The sequence below is a fragment of the Phacochoerus africanus genome, chromosome 15 (genome assembly GCF_016906955.1).
Source record: "Phacochoerus africanus isolate WHEZ1 chromosome 15, ROS_Pafr_v1, whole genome shotgun sequence".
Lineage (NCBI taxonomy): Eukaryota > Metazoa > Chordata > Mammalia > Artiodactyla > Suidae > Phacochoerus > Phacochoerus africanus.
In genome coordinates this window covers 90958969-90980551 of record NC_062558.1, presented here as the reverse complement: position 1 = coordinate 90980551, position 21583 = coordinate 90958969, and the positions used below count along the sequence as shown (strand labels likewise).

Sequence of the window (21583 nt, the reverse complement as noted above, 5' to 3'; positions counted from 1 at the left end):
GAGGGTCTGTCCAGCTGTGTTCTAGCCCTGCCCTGATCTTTCCCCCTTCTCCAGATCCGAGGCCACCATGTGGCCCAACTGGACCCCCTGGGCATTCTGGATGCAGACCTGGATTCCTTTGTGCCCTCAGACTTAATCACAACCATTGATAAATTGGGTGAGAATCTGGTACCCTTTTCTATTGCCCTGGCAATGAATGCTAGACTCAGCTGGTACCTGTGGCCAGTGCAGGACTCTGAGACGGAGATGCCGCTGGGTCATGGGTTTCAGCAAGTAGCCTGGAGGCTTTCTTCTGATCCTGGCCCATCTTCTCGATGTCCCTACCAGGGCTGTCTCCCCATCTTCCCTAGCTGGTGCATCCTGTTCAGTAAGCTTGAGGCACCTGTCCAGGCCCACCCTTGTGGTGTGCCCTGCAGAGAGAGGGCCCTTGAGCTTTAGGCTGGACCTGTTGGGAGGGTGTGGGGGGCACTGTTGGGAGGTCGGGGGGGTACTGCTGGGCCCCACCTGGGCCTGACCTCCCCCTTCTCACCTCTGCTGCATGGGCTCTGCCGTGTTTGCCTCCTCAGCCTTCTATGACCTGCAGGAGGCTGACCTGGATAAGGAGTTCCAGCTGCCCACAACTACTTTTATTGGAGGCTCTGAGCACACCCTTTCTCTGCGAGAGATCATTCGGCGCCTGGAGGTGAGCATGGGCAGGGGGTCGGACACAGCTGATGGAGTCCTCTGGGGTACCTCAGAGGGGAGGGAGGGTGCTGCATTTTCTGGTCCAGATGTCAGGACATTCGGTCCTCTTCCTGGCTCCTCGTAGAGTGTCCCATGTCCCCCCAGAGCACATACTGCCAGCACATTGGTCTGGAGTTCATGTTCATCAATGACGTGGAACAATGCCAGTGGATTCGGCAGAAGTTTGAGACCCCCGGTGTGATGCAGTTCTCCAGCGAGGAGAAGCGGACCCTGTTGGCCCGGCTGGTGCGCTCCATGAGGTCAGGCCCCCAGCACTGCCCCGGGCAGCCTGAGTGGCTGGGGGGGCCTGGTCCAAGGCTGTACGAGAGGTCCCAGGTCCTGTCTAAGAAACTAGGAGGGTTCCTGGCAGGGGAAGGCAAAGCTGGATAGGCCCCATCCCTGACTCGGGGAGGTCTTTAGGAGGAGCACGGGTCCCAGGGCTCTGGCAGAGCCAGGCAGGTGGATGGAGATGGGGCTCAGGAGAACAGCACAGGAAGCAAGGGCAGAAGTGACAGAAAGTGGCTGTGGGGATGTTTGGGCAGAAAGCTGTCCCCGCGTGGAGTGCGTGTGGCAGTGCCTCCCTGCCTGTGGGATGCTGCCTGGCTCTGCCTCTGACCTTCTCTGAAGCTGGTCCTACCAGGGCTGTGGGGCCCTGGAGGAAGCCCTGGTGCAGTTGCTGGGTGCAGAGTGGATCCTGCGTGGGCTCAAATTTGAGTTGAGGTGTGAGGAGGTCTTTGGGGCATGGTTGGAGAGCCCCAGGGCCTATGAGCCAGGAACAGGGAGTGGCTAGTTGGAGCAGCTTGACAGAACGGGAGAGGGAGAGAGGGCAGTCACTGAGAATGGGTGCAAGCAGAGGTCTCAGCCTCTCTCCGACCTAAGCTCCTTGCTGGTAGGGGCATCATGGCATCTGTGCCAGATCCTGGACCATGCAGAGGGAGGTGACTTTGCAGCTTCCTCTGTGCTGGCATCCTGCTCTGAGCTCTCATGAGCCGCCCCTGAAGCCCAGCCCCTCCATCCTTGCCCTTCTCTCCCCAAGCAGATTTGAAGACTTTCTGGCCCGGAAATGGTCCTCAGAGAAGCGGTTTGGCCTGGAGGGCTGTGAGGTCATGATTCCTGCCCTCAAGACCATCATCGACAAATCCAGTGAGATGGGGATCGAGAATGTCATCCTGGGGATGCCCCACAGGTGGGCCCCTCCCCCTTTCAGCCTTGCACGTACGCCTCCAGGCACAGCAAGCTGAGGTGGATGGATGGGAGGCCTTGAAAATCAGAGCAGGGGTATTGGTGGGACCTGGGGTGGAGGCACAGTGGTCTAGAAAGTTCTCAGAGTCCCTGGGCCTGGCCTGCCCATCACAGAAAGAGCCAAGCATGCTGCCAGAGCCACGTGGAGCCAGGCTCTCAGATTCAGTTTCTCTGTCATCATGTTGCCACCATCCCTAGGAGTGTCGAGATTTCAGAAGAGGGTATGTCGTGCTTCTTGAGGTTCCTGTAGGCAAGGAGGTGTGGAGGGGCATGGCCCAGGGGAGGGAGGGCAGAGCCTGGGCAGGGGCCCCAGGCTGGCATCCCCTGGTAGGAGGGGTCTGGAGGTAAGCTGAGGGTCTCTTTCCCTGGCTGCAGGCTGAGCACAGGTTTCCCTGTGACCTTGGTAAAGATTTGAAAGGCTAGCTTGGCAACTGGGCAGTTACCTCCCATCTGGAGCTAATGAGGAAGACAGCCAGAGGGGCCAGGGGCCCTGCCGAACGGGCTATAATAGGATATGCTGAGCAGTCTGGGGCACAGAGCCCCAATATTTCCTGTGTCTGTTTCTAGCTGTACACAGGTTAGCCAGCCCCAGACTGCGTCAGCACCAGGGATGTCCAGGGTTGGTTTTAGGAGGGTCCCATCCTGTAAGCTGGCCTCTCAGGACCGCAGGGCTTGCCTCACAGGCTCTGGGCTCTGAGGGGCTCAGAAATGCCCCTTGTCTGGTCAGAGAGTCAGGTAGGGCTGGCCCTGTGCTGAGGCAGCATGGGCACACATGGCTTCAGTAGGACTGTTGGAGAGGACGCTGCTGGGCCGTGGTGCTGCTGGGTAGGGTCTTGGCCCAAGGAGGCTCTGGAGACGAGGGCTACTCTCAGACCTCCATGCTGGGGGAGTGGCCTTTGAGGTGGGAAGGCTTTGCCCAGGGGCTGAGGGTTGTTCATACACTCCCGTGGCCCACAGAACAGGAGAGAGGCCTGCTGGAAGAGGGCGGCCCTTCTGTCACATGCCCAGGCAGAGCTGAAGGTCAGGTCAGGGTGTGTGCAGTCCTGGGGCTGGCGTTTACTGGTGGGCTGTGGGAGCAGATTCTGAGTCAACGCCCTGTGCTTCCATCAAGCTGGTGTCCATCTCTGAATAAAGTGTCCCTTGATGGGAAGTTCAGGCTGGACTGGAGAGTCCCTGGTCCTTGGCTGCTTTCCTTCCCCCAACTCCTCAGACCTCAGCTCTTCTGGACTTCTGATCTTAGGGGCAGTCCAGACCCTGCTTCCTTCTCCTGCTGCTGGGCTGGGGTGGGGACCTGTGCTGCATCAGCAGATTGGGCTCAAGGTGTTAGCGTGGGCTCAGCTTGGGATCAGGGGGTTGCGGTGGGGGAGTGGACACCCTGCCGTGAGGCTGGGTGGGTCCTTCTCACCATGGCCTCCTGAGTCTGAGATGTGCTGGGGTGTCTGCCTGCCCAGGGGGAGCTGGCTGGCCAGAACCACTCACATGCCTTGTAGACTGAGACAGGGTGGGGGGGGGGGGGGGCATGCTGATTCTGATAGGTCCCTGTTGGGCAGGGAGCATGGTTCTGCTGGGGCCTGTTGAGGGAGGTGGGCTCTGTGCCAGGTGAGAGCCCTGCCCCCTCCGGCTCCAGGGGCAGGCTGAATGTGCTGGCCAACGTCATCCGCAAAGACCTGGAGCAGATCTTCTGCCAGTTTGACCCTAAGCTGGAGGCGGCGGACGAGGTGGGTGCCAACTCCAGGCCCCAGAGCCCCTGGAGAGCTGGGTATTTGGGTGGTGGGCTGGAGAAGGCCTGGACCAGGAGCCTACAGGCTCAGATAGACCTTGAGGTGGGCAGACATGCAGAAGAGTGGGAGAGAACCTGGGGCAGTTGATGTGAAGCCCCTAAGGTATTTTGGAGCAAGTACTATGATCTCTGACAGCTGGGAGAGCCCTCGGGTAACCTGGGCTAAGCTCCCTGTTTCCAGCTAGGGAAGCTGAGGCCCAGAGAGGCACAGGGAAGTGCCTGAAGTTACTCACTTCAGCTCATGTGCCTGTGCCTCTGTGCCCAGAGTCTTCTCCACCAGCCTGGAAGGGCTGCCTCATTTACGTGTTTGCCCTTGGGAGGTCAGGATGGCTTCCTGGGTCCACTGATGAGCAGAAGAAACATTTTTCTGCCTAACCCCCCTTCTTGGCACATCTACAGGTCACGCATGCCTCACACCCCGCACTCTGCCTGTGCTGGGCCTTCAGCCCCAGTGGCCTTCCTCTCTCCTCTCCTCTCTGCCTCTTTCGCAGCACTGTTTTGGTGGCTTTCCTGGTCCTCCAGGCAGCGAGCCTATCACTGTCTCCTCTGTGCCTTCTTTGCCTGCAGTGTCATCTCTGCTCAGGCCCTCTCCATCGTGTGTGTGTGTTTGTGTGTGTGTGTGCGTGCGTGTGCATGTTTCCCTTCCAGGCTGGTAGAGGAGTGAGGGCAAGGGCCTCACCCCCAAAGCCCCCCCCCCCTCGCCGCCCACCCGTCCCCAGCACCCAGCACAGGTGCACAATTTGTTAAAATGAGTCATATTAATTGACTGCTCCCAAGTCATCCAACCTGTTAGACCCAGGGCAGGACAAGAAACCACATCTGCCAGCTCTGAGCCCAGAATCTTCACACCATCGTGTTCATTTTGCTCAAGCACTTTCACCTTTCTGAGCCTCAGTTTGCTCTTCTATAAAATGGGGATAAAAGCTCCTGCCCCAAGAGTGATTGTGAGGAATCAGAGATGTCATATGTGAAAACTGTAAAACCTGGCCAAAGGACAGGGTAAAATTTTTTACTTGAAAAACATGAGCATTGTTTGAAGAAAAAACTGTACAGTGAGAGTAAGTTTCCCTTATGAGACTGCTTTCCTGCTCCTCCACAGGCTCTGCTGTGGTCAGGTTTTGTGCTAAGGTGTGTACCTTCAGAAATGCTCCATACAGTGCAAACACACGTATGTGTCCAGTGCAGCCTTATTTGTAAAAGGCCAGGGGAGCTGCTGGGCACCTTGCTGTTTTCATTTAATGAGCTGTCACTGTTTCACACCCGTCTGTCTGGTTTCTGCTGTCCTGTTGATGGGCATTGGGTGGTGGATGAGTGTCTTTGCATGTATGTGTAAGTGCATTTTATTTATTGATTTATTTATTGGTTTTTTTTTTTTGGTTTAGTTTTTTTTTCATGAGTGCATTTTTAGATGGTGGTTGAGAAATGCAGTGGTTGAGAAATGCAGTGGCTGAGTGGATAGGACTTAATTACCCTCCAGAGAGCTTGCAGACCCACCCACTGGGGGTTCAAGCATCCCAGGGCCACAGCTTCCCTTACTCTATTGAAACTTTCCATCTTGCCAGTGTGACAGGTCCAAAAGTGACTGCATTTGAACATATTTCCTGTGATGAATTTGAGTACTCTTTTCACATGTTTTTAATCCATGTGTATCTTTTTCTATAAATTCCTCTTCCTAGCTTTTGCTCAGTTTTCCATGGGGTTTTTGGGCTTTATCTTATTGATTTATAAAATCACTTTATATATTGAAGGAGTTACCCCTTTGCCTGCATTTGTCTGATAAATATTTTTCTCAGTTTGATTTTTTCCCCCTGACACTGCACATGGCTCTTCTTCCCCCTTAGCAAAGATTTTTGCTCTCTTATACTTTACAGCTTCTGAGGTTTGTACATTCTTTGGAAAGGCCCTTCCCAATGCCAAGATCATAAAATGTATCATGTTTTCTCTGGATACCATGGCTTTGTCTGTTGTGTGTACGTTTTTGGTTACTTTAGGATAAGGAGTTAGGTAGGGGTCCCGCTCTAGTGTTTGTCCAGAGCCCTGGCCAGTGGTCTCAATGCCAGTTAAGAGCTGTCCTTCATTTCTCTGCTTTCAGTGCTGTGGGCTGGCTCCTCCCCACCCCTCCCCTGCTCTGCCATCATCAGTGCAGAGAGGATGTTTGTTGGTGACATGGAGGGGCTCTGATGAGGGAGTGGCTGGTCTAGCCTTCTAGCCAGAGGAACCCACTTGCCTTTCTCAGGCTGTCCTGGAGGGCAGGGAGGGCATTGTGCCAGGATGGGGGAGAACGAATCAGGGACGGCACAGCCTTCCCTAGAGAAGAATCCAAAGGATGTCCCAGCCCCCACTGTGGCTTGCATGTCTGGGAAGGATTGGGGGACTGGTTCATCACAGCCTACCTCACCCCTCAGGGCTCCGGAGATGTCAAATACCACCTCGGCATGTACCACGAGAGGATCAACCGGGTCACAAACAGGAACATCACTCTGTCACTCGTGGCCAACCCATCCCACCTGGAAGCTGTGGACCCAGTGGTGCAGGGAAAGACAAAGGCAGAGCAGTTCTACCGTGGGGATGCCCAGGGCAAGAAAGTGAGCTTGCCCGGGCCCTGAGGACCTGGGTTCTGAATCTCTGCAGTACAGGGCTGCAGGGCTGGGCTGCACAGGCTGGGGCACGGGGGGCTCCTTCTGGTTGATATCCTGCCCTGCAGGTCATGTCCATCCTGGTCCATGGGGACGCTGCCTTCGCCGGCCAGGGCGTAGTCTATGAGACCTTCCATCTGAGCGACCTACCCTCTTATACCACCAATGGCACTGTGCACGTCATTGTCAACAACCAGGTGAGGGCCTGGGCTTCTTGCTGGGCCCTGTCAGTGTTGTCCATCCCTGTAATGCAGGCAGCACTTTGAGGGCAAGAATGAGACGGTTCTGCTTCTAACCCCACTGCTCTGCCACTAACCTGAGTGTGACTTGAGGAATATGTCTGATTTCTCAGCCTTGGCATCCTGGTCTGTGAAATTGAGAGGTGTATGCAATCCATCTGTGTGTCTCTGTGTTTCTCTCTCTGTCCCTCCCTCTGCCCCCGCTCCCCCCTCCCAATGTATATGTATATGAGAAAGCTGGAAGGACAGAGAAAGATGCCTATAACCAGTACCTAACACAGAGGCTGGACATGTAACTAGATGCTGTCTTCAGTTCCGTGTGACCCAGTTAGTCTTAGAGTACAACTCTCATGGCCTTTGCTTTTAAGGCAGCTCTGGTTAATGGCAGCTCTTCTTCTGAGCCTGTAAAGCCCTGGGTTAACTGCCTTATTCGCATATTTAATCTTTACAGGATGACCTTGTGAGGTAGAAATTTAAAGAGCCCTTTTAATAGATGAAACGGGAGCTTTGGGAGTTTGGGTACCTGGCCTCAGATTGTAGTTAGCCACTGGTGGGGCTGAGCTTTACCCCAGCTTGTTACCCCGTCATGTCCCCCCCTACCCCCCTCACCTTCTAGGCACACCTGATGGACCTGGAGGCAAAATACCCCTCTCCCAGCCCCTGGCCCTCAGGTCTTCCAGGTGATGCTGCCCATCTAGCTCTCAGTGGCTCCTGCTTCTGCAGATTGGCTTCACCACGGACCCCCGGATGGCCCGCTCCTCCCCATACCCCACCGATGTGGCCCGCGTGGTCAACGCACCCATCTTCCACGTGAACGCAGACGACCCAGAGGCCGTGATATACGTGTGCAGCGTGGCAGCTGAGTGGAGGAACACTTTCAATAAAGACGTCGTGGTGGATCTGGTGGGTGTGGGGGTGGAGGTGGGGGCGCTTGGCCTGTCCCTGCTGTGTCGAACTCGCAGGTCCCCAGCATCTCTAGCATTCGGGGCTGGACAGCAGGTTTAGTATCGCCGAGCACAGTCTCTGCCAAGGCCTGGGCACAGGGTGTACAGTGATGGGTAGAAGGGGCTTTCGAGATCTCCAGGAATGTGTCCTGTCAGATGTGCCCCGGTTGTACAGTGTCTGTGCCAACCACACCACCCGGGTGTGTGGACCCGCCCCCTGTCCCTGCAGGTCTGTTATCGCAGGCGTGGCCACAATGAGATGGATGAGCCCATGTTCACGCAGCCGCTCATGTACAAGCAGATCCACAGACAGGTGCCTGTGCTGAAGAAGTATGCAGACAAGCTCATCGCTGAGGGCACAGTCACCCTGCAGGAATTCGAGGTGGGCCTTGCCAGCCCCTGGGAGCATCCTTTAGCAGAGACCCTGAGGTGGTTGCTGATGTTACCAGCCCAGTCTGGGCACCGGTGATTTAAAGAAGTAGCCAATATGGTCCTTGTCCCCAGAAGCCCACAGTTATCAAGGGGGAAGAGAACCTAAGGCATTTACAGTCTGGTGGGATACAGTGACTTCTGGGATGCAGTGGAAGCCCATCATTAGGCAGGAGTCCAAGAAGGCTTCCTGTAGGAGGTGGCCCTGAGTCAGATTTGTCCCCATAGTTATCTATGGATGAGTTAGTCCTCCTGCCTTCAGGGAGCTCTGAGAGCAAGGACTGTGAGTCTTTCCTGGGTCCCCTTGAGTCCCCTTGCAGAGTGGGATCCCCTGAACTCTTTCCAAGACCTCCCTGAACTCGGATTTTTTACCTCTGGCCTTAAGGCCCCCGTAGACCAGTGGGCCTCTAGAACGTGGTGTGAGGAACCAGGGCTTATGAGTCTGGGTTGACCCAGCCTTTGGCAGCCTAGAGCACTGCTGCCTCAATCCATACCTTCACCCTGGTTTCAGGAAGAAATTGCCAAATATGACCGGATCTGTGAGGAGGCATATGGCCGGTCCAAGGATAAAAAGATCCTGCATATCAAGCACTGGCTGGACTCCCCCTGGCCTGGTGAGCAAGCAGCTTGTGGCTAAGAGTGATTCGCCTGGGCCTTGGGCTCTGGCACTGGGACCAGGACTGGAGTGGCCCCGGCTGAGGGCAGTCGCTGCACAGCCCAGAGATTGTGGGCTCTGTCCCCGAGGCCCCGAGTTTTGCATGTGGGGCTGATGCCTGCAGGTGGTGGGGGGTGGAGGAGAGGGAGAGAATGTCACCCTCAAAGCATATGTGATCAGCTGCACCCTGGAAAGGGAGGGCTGGGCGGTAGACAGCGGAGTGGAGAGGTCCCTGCAGGAGGTATCTGCTCCCTGGGGTGGAACTAGATGGCCGTGACCCATAGGGGGCCATCGCCCAGGGAGGGACATCGCAGGCATCCACAAGAGGATGTTGGGTAGGTGAAGGATCAGGAGCTGTGGCTGTCACCTGTCGCACATCCTGAGGATGGGCTCAGGGTTTGTGTGCCATTGGGGTTAAAGAAGAAGTGGGCCCCTGAGTCCTGGGGAGACAGGCTGACCAGGGGCGCCGAGGCCCCACCACCGCCTAAGAGTCACCGTCTCTGCCCCCTCAGGCTTCTTCAATGTGGACGGTGAGCCCAAGAGCATGACGTGCCCAGCCACGGGCATTCCTGAGGACATGCTGACCCACATTGGTGAAGTGGCCAGCTCTGTGCCCCTGGAAGACTTTAAGATCCATACGGGTGAGGTCGCTGTTCAGGCCCCAGCATGGGCCACTGTCCAGACATCGTGTTTGGGGGAGAAGGCATCAGGAGGCAGGGAGGCCTGGACCATGTCCCTCCTTGGTCACGGGTGGGTCAACTGAGTCTCAGAGCCTCCTTTGTGCCCCATGAGGGGCCTGTGGCAACAGCTCCTCTCAAGGCTAACGGATGTGGATGCCATGCTCTCAGCTGGGTGTCGGTGACCAGGCTTCTGTGGGACACCTTGGATGTCCCCGGTGCCTTTGCTGGGGGCATCCCTGAATCAGGCAGAAGCGGAGCAGGGAAGGAAGCACTTCTCATGGAGGGAACAGCTAGGCCTAGAATATTGGGGGACAGGAGTGCTGGGCTGGATGAATGACAGAGGCGGCCCTGGGCCAGCAGGTAGTCCCTGGCTGTGTTTCTTGGCTGTGGCTATTGTGGCCTCCACTCAGGCAGCCTGAAGGGCCCCTGTGGTGGCAGTGGGGGCCCCGTGTACCCTCTGAGAAGCCTGTGGGTGTTCCTAGAAGATTTCCTCCACGTGTGCACAGAGGCCCAGGTGTCCCAGAGCAGTGGCTCTGTACAGTCATGGGGGTCTGTGCGGGCGTAGGGCCTATGGGAGCCCAGCAAACATGGGTGCCTGGCTCGGATCCAAGCACCTTTGTAGGGGTATGACCATGAGTGAATGGCTTCCCCATCTGAGCCTCAGTCTTCTCATCTGGAGGTCAGGGAACATTGATACCTCCCCAGTGGGCTGTGTCAGTACATGTGCCTTGTGCATGTGGCCGATACTGGCCCAGGGGTTCCTATTCCTTCCTGCCGGGAGGGAGGCTGGTGGGAATGCCGGCCCAGGTCAGCCTGGCGTATCAGGGGAGTAGTGGTGCAGGAGGAGGGGCTCCCAGCACTGGTTCCCTGCATCCTGCCGGGTCCCTGCTCTGTGGGAGGAGTGCATATATACACACCTGGCCCAGGGCCCTGGGGCTGCAGCCAGCCCAGGAGGGGCGGCCAAGCCCCTGCACCTCTCAGGCTGGCCCTTCCCCCCCTCAGGCCTCTCTCGGATCCTGCGGGGCCGTGAGGACATGACCAGGAAGAGGACAGTGGACTGGGCGCTCGCGGAATACATGGCCTTCGGCTCCCTGCTCAAGGAGGGCATCCACGTGCGGCTCAGTGGGCAGGACGTGGAGAGGGGCACATTCAGGTGAGGGTGGGGGCTCTGGGCCCCAGGCCCTGTGGGCCTTAGCTTTGTCCCGTTGAGCCCTTGGGGGAGCAGAGAGCTCAGCTGTGCTTGGCGTCTCACAGACTCGGCCCAGGGGCTCTGGAGTGGAGTGGCCCTTCCTTCTCTTCCCAGACCTTGTCTGGGGAGCCAAGGAGAGCTCTTGTCTGGCTGAGGTATTGGCAGATAACTGCATCAGCACCCCAACCCCCACCCTTGAGCCAAGCCCTATGTGGGCTGTTGGGCCTCCCCTCTGCCCCCAGGGCACGAGCATGCAGAGCTGGCTGCTTGGCCCAAGCTGTGGGTTGAGGTCAAGCCTTGTGGTATCTACAGTCCTCAAGATCCTTTTTTCCCCTTTTGTGAGCTGTTGTCAAGCCAGGTCCCTGCTACCATCTTGCTGTTGAGTTCTGAATCCAGATGAAGGACTTCACACTTGTCCGCTGTCTTCATCACGTTTCCTCTGTTTGGGGCCCTGGATGTTTGGGATCCTGACTCAGTCTTTGCCATGTTATTGATTCATGGAAGTGTGGCCTCCAGGATTCAACATGCCATCTTTCCCACATCCCAGTCCCCCATCACTGCTGGCCCTGCTCTAGCCAGGGCACAGGGGGGGTCACTCCACTGCACCCCGAGCTGCATGTCAGTTGTCACAAGGCTTGGGGTTCAGCCAGGGGACCCCCCCCCCCTTGCTGCAGTTCCTGCCTTCTGTGAACCTGGGCAGGGCAGGTGAGGTGGTAAAGGGACTAGCAGGATGGGCAGGGGGACGATGCCCCCTGGGGGTGGCCTTCTAGGTCTCGGGCTCCACCTAGCATCTGGGTGTCAGCAAAGTAGGTTTCTTTGGGTCCCTTCTTGAGGTGAGAAGCTGAGACTCTCGTGTCTTTGCTCCAGGCCGCCCAAGGTGTGTTTGAGGCTTCCTGGAGGAGGGACCAGTTCGTTTTGGCTTTGACGGCCTTCTTGGTGTCCCCATCCTGTGGGACTCTGCAGAGATGGGGGCTTGTCTGCCTCCTGCTGCACAGCCCACCTGCTCAGTCCTGCCTTTAACCCCTGCCCTGTCTGTCTCTCTCCAGTCACCGGCACCACGTTCTCCATGACCAGGAAGTTGACCGGAGGACGTGTGTCCCAATGAACCACCTCTGGCCTGACCAGGCCCCCTACACCGTGTGCAACAGCTCCCTCTCGGAGTACGGAGTCCTGGGTGGGTCAGAACTCTGCCTGCAGGTCAGGCCCTGAGACCCCAGGGACCAGACAGGGGCTTGCACTTTAGGGTGTCTTGTCTATTGTTTTGTCCCTGGGCTGGGCCAGGGCCTGGGAAGGATCCTAGCAAAGCCCTGAGGCCATGTGGGAGGTGAGGTCCTGTCCCATGTGGTCCTGCAGAGAGCCCTTAGTTAGGGGGCACTCTTGCCTGGGTGGGGACTCTGGACACCAGAGCCCGTCCCTGGGTACTAGTGGCCCAGACAGAAAACCCTGTAGAGTCCACTGTGGGATGCTTTCACTGACTGACCCTGAGCCTGGACTGGCCACCTCCATGTCCCTGACCCCTGTCTTGCCCTCTCTGTGCCACCATACCCAGCAGTGCTGTCTCAAGGTCCCCTTCCTAGGCTCTGGGCTCCCCAGACTACCCACTGTACTCTCTGTCAGATGGACCTTTAGCTGGCCTGCCTCCTCCCTCTCTGCCTCCTCCCAAAAGCAGGAACCCCCAGAGACTGGCCACCTCTTCAGGGGAGTTGCCTGTGGGCCTGTTCCTACCACTTCTCGGCAGCCCTGCACATATTTTGGGGGGTTCCTTGGCAGATGGCCCTCCTGCTTCCTCAGGGTATCTTTGGACTTGGCTCCTGGCCTAGATAAGGCTGGAGCTGGCCCTGTGTGAGGTCAGGGCTAAGGGTGGCATCTTTGGGCATGCTGTCAGCTAGGGATACCCTGACCTCTGGGCTCCAAGGGCTCCCCGGGCTCTCCTGGCTGCTGTGAGGGATGGGCAGGGGAGGGAGGGTTCTTGAGGAAGGGCTGGTCTGACTAGAGCCGCCACTCCTCGGTGACAATATGCGCCAGGCTCTACCTCAGTGTCTTCTTGTTTAGGCTTCGAGCTGGGCTATGCCATGGCCAGCCCCAACGCCCTGGTCCTCTGGGAGGCGCAGTTTGGTGACTTCCACAACACAGCCCAGTGCATCATCGACCAGTTCATCAGCACAGGCCAGGCCAAGTGGGTGCGGCACAACGGCATCGTGCTGCTGCTGCCCCACGGCATGGAGGGCATGGTGAGAGCCCCAGGGGCGGGCAGGGGGCTCTGGCCAGCCTGGGAGAGGGGGACCCTTGGCCACTTGCAAGGTTAAGGGGAACTGTGCATCTTCTACTCCGCTGAACCACGTGGGTCTTTAGGGTGGGGCCTGCATGGGTCTGTGTTACCACCACTGAGGGTGATGACACTGCTGTTCTAGCAATAGATGGAACGGATGTGTCTGAGTACTTGCTTTGTGCCAGACTCTGTTTAAAACTCTCTCTGAATGGTATTCTGTCATGGCTCAGCGGAAATGAATCTGACTAGCATCCATGAGGACACAGGTTTGATCCCTGGCCTTACTCAGTGGGTTAAGGATCTGGCGTTGCCATGAGCTGTGGTGTAGATCACAGACATGGCTCAGATCTGGTGTTGCTATGGCTGTGGTGTAGGCTGGCTGCTTTAGCTCCAATTCAAACCCTAGCCTGGGAACCTCCATTTGCCATGAGTGAGGCCCTAAAAAGCCAAAAAGAAAAAGAAGGAAAGAAGGAAAGAAAGAGAAAGAAAGAAAGACAGATCCTCTCTGTGTATTAATTCCTCCAATTCTGCTAACAGCTTAAGGAGGTAGGTCCTATTCCCACTCTGCAGATGAGGAAACTGAGGCACAGAGAGGCAGAGTAGCTTGCCCAAGGTCACGCAGCTAGTAACTGGAATTTTAACCTATATGGTACAATTGCCTGTCCTCTCGTCCCCTCCTGGGAGACCTGCCTTTGCAGCCATGTGTGGGGAGGATGTGCAGGTCAGCGGGGGATGGGGAGGGAGGAGCAGAGCATCACAAGAGAGATGCCACCCCAGTGGGTGTGCAGTCTGACCAGGCGGGGGTGGGCGGGGCTGTGCCAGCTGCAAGGGCTGCTTGGAGCCTGGTGGGCTTGGCCACTGCCTGGATGCACTGGGTGTCCCCGAGTGTCCCGCTCAGCTTGGACTGATCATTGGATCGGGGATTGATCGGTACTGCCCAGAGCCAGGTTTCATTGTGCTTAGCCCTTTACACACCATGTGTAATCCTGTGGTGTCCTCATAGCTGGACCAGGCGGTCAGATCTGTTCCCATTTTACCTGTGAGGAGAGAAGTCATGGGACGGCCCAGGGTCTCCCAGTTGTAAAGGTGGCTGGCTTCGAACCAGGTGGAGCTTGAGCCAGGCTGGGTGGGGATGGTTGGGCACCAGGTCCTGGCTGGTACCTGTGGCGCTGGATCCTTGGGGCCTAGGAGGGGGTGGGTACCCCGCCCCATGGGAGCCAGCCTGGAGGACAGTGTGGGTTGTTCTGCTGCTCTGGTGGAACAAAGCAGCTGCGTGGGAAAGGGTAGGAGTATGAGTCAGACCTGGGTTCAAATCTGCTGCTTTTTGGCTGAGTGACCTTGAAGTTGTTTCTTAATCTCTGCCCCTCACCGTCTTCATCCGTATCACACATGCTTTCAAGATGAGAGGACAATGTGATGGGGTCCTTAGAACTGTGGTCTGGGCACATGGCAGGCACTCAGTAAATGGTCACTGCTGTAGGTCACATGTTCTAGAGAAAGAGCATCTGACCTTAGGTTTTTGCCTTCTACCCGCTCCCCCAACCCCATGCTCATATGCTGACTCTGGCCGGATGCCCCCATCCCTGCCTCACCCCCCACGGAATATCCTCTCCACTCTTGTCCCACATTCCTGGTTCTTTCCTGTGGTTCAGACTCCAGAGTAAGGGCATCTCCTCCTAGACTCACCCCTGAGTCCTGGGCTCCCTATCCTGTGTGACAGATCCCCAACCCCCCTGAACTCTGGCCAGCCTGGCCCATCTGGCATTTGTTTCCAGGGCCCGGAGCACTCGTCGGCGAGGCCTGAGAGGTTCCTGCAGATGAGCAATGATGACTCGGATGCATACCCCGTGAGTGTTTCCCCAGGACAGGGCCTCACGCTGCTGTGCCTGGCAAGGCCAGGGTGTGGGTGCCACAGGTGGGCCCCCTCCCAGCCGCACCCTGTCCCTCCAGGCATTCACCCAGGACTTCGAGGTGAGGCAGCTCTATGACTGCAACTGGATTGTGGTCAACTGCTCCACGCCGGCCAACTACTTCCACGTGCTGCGCCGGCAGATCCTGCTGCCCTTCCGCAAGCCGGTGAGTCGCCCACCCTGCTCATCACCCTGAAAGTGCAGGGTCCAAGTACAGGGAGCCTTGGCTGCGGGGTCGGGGGGTAGCCGCCAGCTGGGCACCTGTTTCCCTTCCAGCTGATCATCTTCACACCTAAATCTCTGCTGAGGCACCCAGAGGCCAAGTCCAGCTTTGACCAAATGGTATCAGGTGTGTTCCCTGGGCGTGTTGGGGAGGTGGCGGATGGGCAGGTGCTGGTGGCCCATGGTGTGGCCTCTGCTCCTGGGACTCTTCCATCCTCACCTGTATAAGGCTCTGTCAGCCCTGCAGCAGGTCCTGGCACAGTCCCTGCCAGCAACTGGGTTGGGAGGTTGGCACCGCGGCCAGCTGGCTGGGCCTACTTGGGTCACTTGGGCTGAGAACCAGGGCCAGAGGAGTGTGGTAGGGTTCCCCAGCCTCCCAGCAGGGCTAGCTTGGCTGCATCGGAAGAGCCTAGAGGCAGGAGGCCTGGTGGAGGTCTGCCTAGTTTGCAGGGACACCAAGTACCAGTCATTCATAGTTTTCACTTGTAAGCCAAATAGGCATTATTGGCCCTGAGGCCCTGGCACCCCCTGCAAGAGCACTCAGTCTCATTTCCCTAGGCGTTGGAGGTCAGATAAAGCATCCGAAGGATCAGGTCTTGAGAATCAAAGAGGAGCAAGTGTGGGGCCTTGAGGCTTAACAGAGCAGAGCTCTCTGGGAAAATGGTCCTGGGCTGTAGGTGGGGGGACAGGGGTTGGCCAGGAGAAGCTCAGTGGTGCAGACAGGTAGTGTTTTCACGGGTGTGTGTGGGCATCCTCTCAGAGGTGGCAGGGGACTGAGCCAGCATTTCAGAGCTCTGCCCTTGGGGCTGGACAGCTGGGGCTGAGCGCCTGGTACTGGCAGCCAGTGACCCTCTCTGCCTCAATATCCTTACCCGGGATGCAAGGACCTTACATTAGCTTCCTCAGAGGTTTCTGTAGTTTTTAGTCTGGCACATGGCATGAGCACAGGAAGGAAAAATGGATACGATGTGGAGATGGCAGCTTGGCTCTGGGGCTGAGGGAAGGAGGAATGTGCAGGGTGCACCTTCCAGCTTGGGGATTGGGTAGGTTGAGTGTGCTTGGGAGGCAGGCATGGTTGGGTGGGGAGCTGGTTTGGGACAGACAGTGATGCTGTCAGATGTGGATGCATCCCTCCAGGGGCTCTCCCCATCATCCCCTGCCCCCACCCATCACCTTAAATGTTGATGCTCACAGGGCTCTGCCCTTGGCTCCAGCTGCTATCTCCACCCCTCTTCCTGTGACATCTCAAGGTGTCCTTTGTCCCCTGCTCCTCTGTTTGGCTTAAGAGGTTCCTACTGCAGCCACAGATCTAAATCTGGGGCTTGTCTCAGTGGCCAGGGAGAGCCTGGAGGTGCCAGGGATGTGGACCTAATTCCCAAGCTGCTCTGGCTCCTCTGGGAGCCGATGCCCCTGCCATGCCCTGTTGGTGCCCCAGGGACCAGCTTTCAGCGGGTGATTCCTGAGGACGGGGCTGCGGTACGGGCTCCTGAGCAGGTGCAACGGCTCATCTTCTGCACGGGAAAGGTGTACTACGACCTGGTGAAGGAGCGGAGCAACCAGGGCCTGGATGAGCAGGTGGCCATCACACGCCTTGAGCAGGTGCGCCCAGGCCCCTCACCTGGTCAGGGTGACGTGCAAGGTCCAATCGCCAGTCCCCAGCTCTGGCCAGGCCAAGGGCCAATGAGGAGAGCTGTGGCTGCTGTCCTGGGGGCCTGGCCGTGATCATGCCCTGCCTTTCCTGGCTACCCTCTCCTTTCTTCCTGCCTGCCCCAGATCTCTCCATTCCCCTTTGACCTGATCAAGCAAGAGGCAGAGAAGTACCCAGGCGCTGAGCTGGTGTGGTGCCAGGAGGAGCATAAGAACATGGGCTACTACGACTACATCAGCCCACGCTTCATGACCATCCTGGGCCGGGCGAGGCCCATATGGTACAAGGCTGGGTGTGGGCAGGGGTTGAGGGGGGCGCCTTCTCCTCACGTCTGCAAGGGCTGAGGCCCTGGGGGCTTGAGGCCCCATTTTCTGTGTGATCTGAAACTGGCCACAGCCCTTCTCTGGGCTGCCCTGGAAACCCAGGAGTTGGGCCCCATAGTCACTGCTGGCCCTGTTACTGTTGGTGACAGGTCAGCTTCCCCATCAGGGAGCCTCTTAAGTACCACCTTACAGAGAGTAAACCTTTGTGTTTGTTCTGCAGCCAGAGCTGAACTAGAAAAATGTCCTGCAGGTCTCAAATCTCCTACCTTTGCTCTTAGGCCAGTGACAGCCTCTTGGAACCTCAGGCTCTTCATTTCTGCAGCTGGATGATGATAAGGATAGGACCCAATACAGTCCTGGCCAGGCCCACCCCCCCCCCTCCCCAACCCCCTTAACTGGTCTCTCTTCCTCCAGGTATGTTGGCCGAGACCCAGCAGCTGCACCGGCCACGGGAAACAGGAACACTCACCTGGTGTCTCTGAAGAAGTTTCTGGATACTGCCTTCAATCTCCAGGCCTTTGACGGCAAGACATTTTAGAGGCTGCCCGGGTCTTACTGTAGGGTTGGTTGAGGACACTGGGGACATTGGGGGCTGGCTGGCTGGCTCTTCCACCCAGGAGAGGGGCTGTCAGAGGCCCCAAGGAAAAACATACCCATGCAATGATTGAGGCCAAAGGGTATGCCACTGGCTTTGTTATTATGTCACCTTGAGCCTTTGTGTTTATTTCAGAATCTTTTAGGGCTGAGAAAGCCAGAGAGGCCTGATAGATGGGCTCTAGTTCGGAGTGTTTCCCCAGCTGCCCCAGTCTCTCTGGAGTTTTCGAGTGGCTTCTTCGTCTGTGTCTGTGCTCATGAATGCAGACAGCCAGCCTCCCTGGAGCCCATGTCTCTGGTCTCTCTCTCCCAGCCTGGAAGATTGGGCTGCCGCTCATCCTGTCCTTGTTCATCTGTGGATTCAAGAAATGTTCTCTTTTGTGTTCTTAGAAATAGAGATTTTTAGCAATAACAACCAGGTGAAGCAAAACCATGCCAGGTGATTTATACGTGCTCTGGGTTATGCGGCGTGTCATAACGAGATATGCCAGCTTCTGTGTGAAATGCAGCTACAGCTCACGTGTACCAAAGTAGAAAACCAAATAACAGAGAAATAATAATAAAAAAAATGCTTAAGAGAGACTTGCTGCAGTCAGTTCCTGTTGTAAAGTTGGGGGAAGAGGCAGATGGTTTAGAGAATGGGGAGAAAGAAAGTCTGAACGTAGGGGATAAAATACCTGCCTCGGGTGAGCAGGTTTTCCTTTGAGCACCAGGCGATGTTTGCAGATCTGTTGGCATCTCCACTCTTTAGCCTTTTGTTGCTTTTGCTTCCCTGAAATGATGCTGGGGAAGCAGCAGCATGGGAGGGATGTTTTGCTTTCTACAAATCATTTATTCATGAATCCTCTTCTCAGAGCACTTCCTCTGTGCTAGCCTCTGGGACCGAGGGTGAAGGAAGCTTGTGTCCTGAAGCCCAGCAGGGGAGATGTGGGAACAGTTTCCACTTGGCCCTCCACAGCCGTGGGTTCCACATCCACGGAGTCAACCAACTTGGATCAAAAATACTTGGGAAGGGAGTTCCCTTAGTGGCACAGCAGAAATGAATCTGAATCAATCCCTGGCCTCGCTCAGTGGGTTCAGGACCCGGCATTGCAGGTCAAAGACGCAGCTTGGATCCCACATTGCTGTGGCTGTGGCGTAAGCCGGCAGCTTTAGCTCCGATTCGAACCCTAGCCTGGAATCCTCCATTATGCCACGGGGGCGGCTCTAAAAAGCAAATAAATAAGTAAATTAAATGAAAATAAAAATTAAAAATACGTGGGAAAAAATTCTAGAAAGTTCAATAAAGCAAAACTTGAATGTGTCACAACTCTTTACATGGCATTTACACTGTCTTTACAACTATTTCCTGGCATTTATGCTGTATTAGGGATTATAAACTGAAGATGAGTTAAAGTGTGTGGGAGGATGTGTGTAGGGTTATGTGCAAACACTATGACATTTTATACGAGAGGCCTGAGCAACTGTGGAGTTTGGTATCTCTGGGGAGGTCCTGGAACCAATCTCCCATGGATACTGAGGGACACCTGTAATGCACTGGACTTATCGGCTGGGTTGAAGGTAAGTGCAGAGGGTTGTGGGAGTCAGGGAAGGCTTCCTGGAGGAGATGGTGTTTGAAGGAAGAAGAATCTTACAGGAGAGATGAGCCTTTTATGGAGCAGGCGCAGAGATACTGGTCATGGGATTGGGGTGAGACAACCTGAAAAAAAAAAAAAATCAGCCTGAAGTTGGAGAACAGTGTTAAGTTCCATTCCCTGAAATACAGCTTATTGGGGGTACCTGCTGAATTGCACTGCAGGAGCCTTCTAAGTGACATAAAGTAAAAATAATTGCAGCTGCCAATTATGGTTGTCTGTTTTGTCCCGGGCCCTCTGCTAGGCGTTTTGTACACGTTACTAAATGTTCTTTAACCTTCACCATGGCTTTGCCTGCTGGGAGTATGCTTATTTTATAGATGAAAAAATCAGAGTTCACATGAAGTTGCAGATAATTTCATGTGAACCTAGAAGTTGAGGGGCACTCGCCAAGTGGACCTGGCCTCTTCCTGTAAGACTACACTGCTTTCCTTGGGAAATATGCTCTTACCATGTCGTATTCCTGACCCAGTGGAGATCTAGCAGTTTGGGGTCTTCCTGTGGTTGGGCTGCGGCAGGGGGCAGGGATGCATCCTATGAGGCACCTGGGCTGGCAAGGAGCCCTCCTGCCTTGGAGTTGGATGGTGGGCAGACCCTGCCCCACCCCCCAGCCCTACCCCTTCCTCACTCTCAGTATAGGGAGGCTGCAGACACGCTGGTGGGGACCAACTGCTGAGGTCGCCAAACTAAAGAAAATCCACCCATGTGAAAAGAGGGCTCCAAACTCTACAGAGAACTGATATTTGGGTAGTAAAATGGAGCTCGTGGAACAAAGGCTTTAAATGAACTGTACTAACTTCGGAGGGCAAGAAAGATCTTGTTCCTATGAACAATAATAGACAATTAAAAAAACAATCAGATAGAAAATGCCAAATATCATCAAAACAAATATCTCAATAGATGGGCCGAATAGTATGCAACTGAGACCCAGGATAATAAATTTGGAGAAAGTTTTGTTGATACGTAACACAGTGTTGTTAATTATAGTCACCATATTGTATTCCCTTTATTCCATCTCCAAACATGCCAATAATCCCATCCAATGACAGAGCATGTATTTTTCAGTTGTAGAACTACCGTTTTTTTCTTAAGAGTTTTCATATTTCTCCTGAAATTTCACATCAGCCATTATATCCATCTTTCCTTATAAGTTTGTTAACATATATGTAATGGTTCTTTGTAGTCTTATTGCTGTTTCATCAGAGGTGGAGACTTATGTCACTACCACTGCATTCAAGATAGAGGACTATTTCACCACCATAAATACCTCCCTCATGCTACACATTTATAGTCATAACTCCCTGCCCTACCGCCATTAATCTCCTGGCAACCCCCGGCAACCATGAATATCCTTCCCAACTCCACAGTTTTGTCATTTTGAGATTATTATATAAATGGACTCACACAGTGTGGCACCTTCTGAGGTTGGCTTTTTTATTCAGCAGATCATCCTTAGAGGAAGGACTTTGTAATCAGCAAAAGCTGGGCAACCCTGCCTTGACGACTAATTGTATAGGCTTTTTGGCTTTAAAGTGGAGTTTCCAGCTTACCTGGGACTTCCAATTTTTCTCTTAAGGAGCAACTTCTATAAATGTTGTATTTGTTTTTAAACTTTCTTTGCTTTATTTATTTATTAATTTTGGCCACCCCACAGCATATGGAGTTCCTGGGCCTAGATTCAGATCAGAGCCGCAGTTGGGACCAACTGTGCAGCTGTGGCAACGCCAGATGCTTTAACCTATTGTGCCAGGCCAGGGATTGAACCTGCGTCCTGGCACTGAAGAGACTGTCCATCCCATTGGGCCAGCGGGAACTCCTAAAAGTTGTATGTTTGAAGCTTAAAGTCTCTGAAAAAGTGTAGGCTATGACATTTGAGACATTCCATGGCTCAAAGTTCACTCCAGCTTACAAATCTCCCTCCAAATCTCCACCTGCGGAACGGGGCTTTCTTGTATTCAACTCCCTATGGCCCAAAGGTCCTGAAAGGCTGGGGAGTTAGAGGTTCTGAGGAATCGGTGGAAATGGGGCTCCAGGGGCAGAAACGACAGCAGGGTCCCTCCACCCTCTGAGTGCTTGCAGCAGCCCGAAGTTCCCCATTGTTAGATTCCACAAGACACCATATGGAGACTCAGTGAGAAAAACACACCAAAGGGGACCTGGTTCCCCACACCAACGCCAGCTGGAGGATCACATCTGCCACCTATGTGGAATCTTCCGCTCCTCTGAAACAGCAGAAAGAAAGGGACTTCCTCCAGTAAGAAAGTCAAGTCCTCCTTCTATTAGTAGAGCCACGTCCACAGAGTTCCCTGGTCCACCCCCGCCCCACCCCGCCCCGCGTCTCAGCTGAGACCACTTTTGGGCGGGCACGGTGAGCCCTCCAGCGTGGTGGTTCAGGTAAAGACTTGGGAATCAAATGGGTATATATTTCATCCTGCTGTAACGTTTAGGGTTCTTTATAATTCTTTT

At 55.2% G+C, this 21583-nt stretch overlaps 1 protein-coding gene across 1 annotated transcript in view; it reads left to right on the top strand.

The window, feature by feature from the left end:
• Positions 1 to 18065, top strand: part of OGDHL (oxoglutarate dehydrogenase L) — a 35440-nt gene extending 17375 nt beyond the window's left edge. Inside the window, exons 4-23 of the mRNA XM_047761769.1 lie at positions 55 to 157; positions 567 to 682; positions 829 to 983; positions 1763 to 1909; positions 3593 to 3683; positions 6151 to 6330; positions 6450 to 6578; positions 7344 to 7523; positions 7794 to 7946; positions 8505 to 8607; positions 9161 to 9289; positions 10331 to 10481; positions 11564 to 11691; positions 12570 to 12748; positions 14562 to 14633; positions 14737 to 14862; positions 14973 to 15045; positions 16354 to 16517; positions 16692 to 16846; positions 17304 to 18065. Of these exons, the coding sequence (XP_047617725.1) occupies positions 55 to 157; positions 567 to 682; positions 829 to 983; positions 1763 to 1909; positions 3593 to 3683; positions 6151 to 6330; positions 6450 to 6578; positions 7344 to 7523; positions 7794 to 7946; positions 8505 to 8607; positions 9161 to 9289; positions 10331 to 10481; positions 11564 to 11691; positions 12570 to 12748; positions 14562 to 14633; positions 14737 to 14862; positions 14973 to 15045; positions 16354 to 16517; positions 16692 to 16846; positions 17304 to 17427 (2658 nt within the window). The 3' untranslated portion in view covers positions 17428 to 18065. The remainder of the gene's footprint in view (positions 1 to 54; positions 158 to 566; positions 683 to 828; positions 984 to 1762; positions 1910 to 3592; positions 3684 to 6150; positions 6331 to 6449; positions 6579 to 7343; positions 7524 to 7793; positions 7947 to 8504; positions 8608 to 9160; positions 9290 to 10330; positions 10482 to 11563; positions 11692 to 12569; positions 12749 to 14561; positions 14634 to 14736; positions 14863 to 14972; positions 15046 to 16353; positions 16518 to 16691; positions 16847 to 17303) is intronic.
• The last annotated feature ends 3518 nt before the right edge of the window (positions 18066 to 21583 follow it).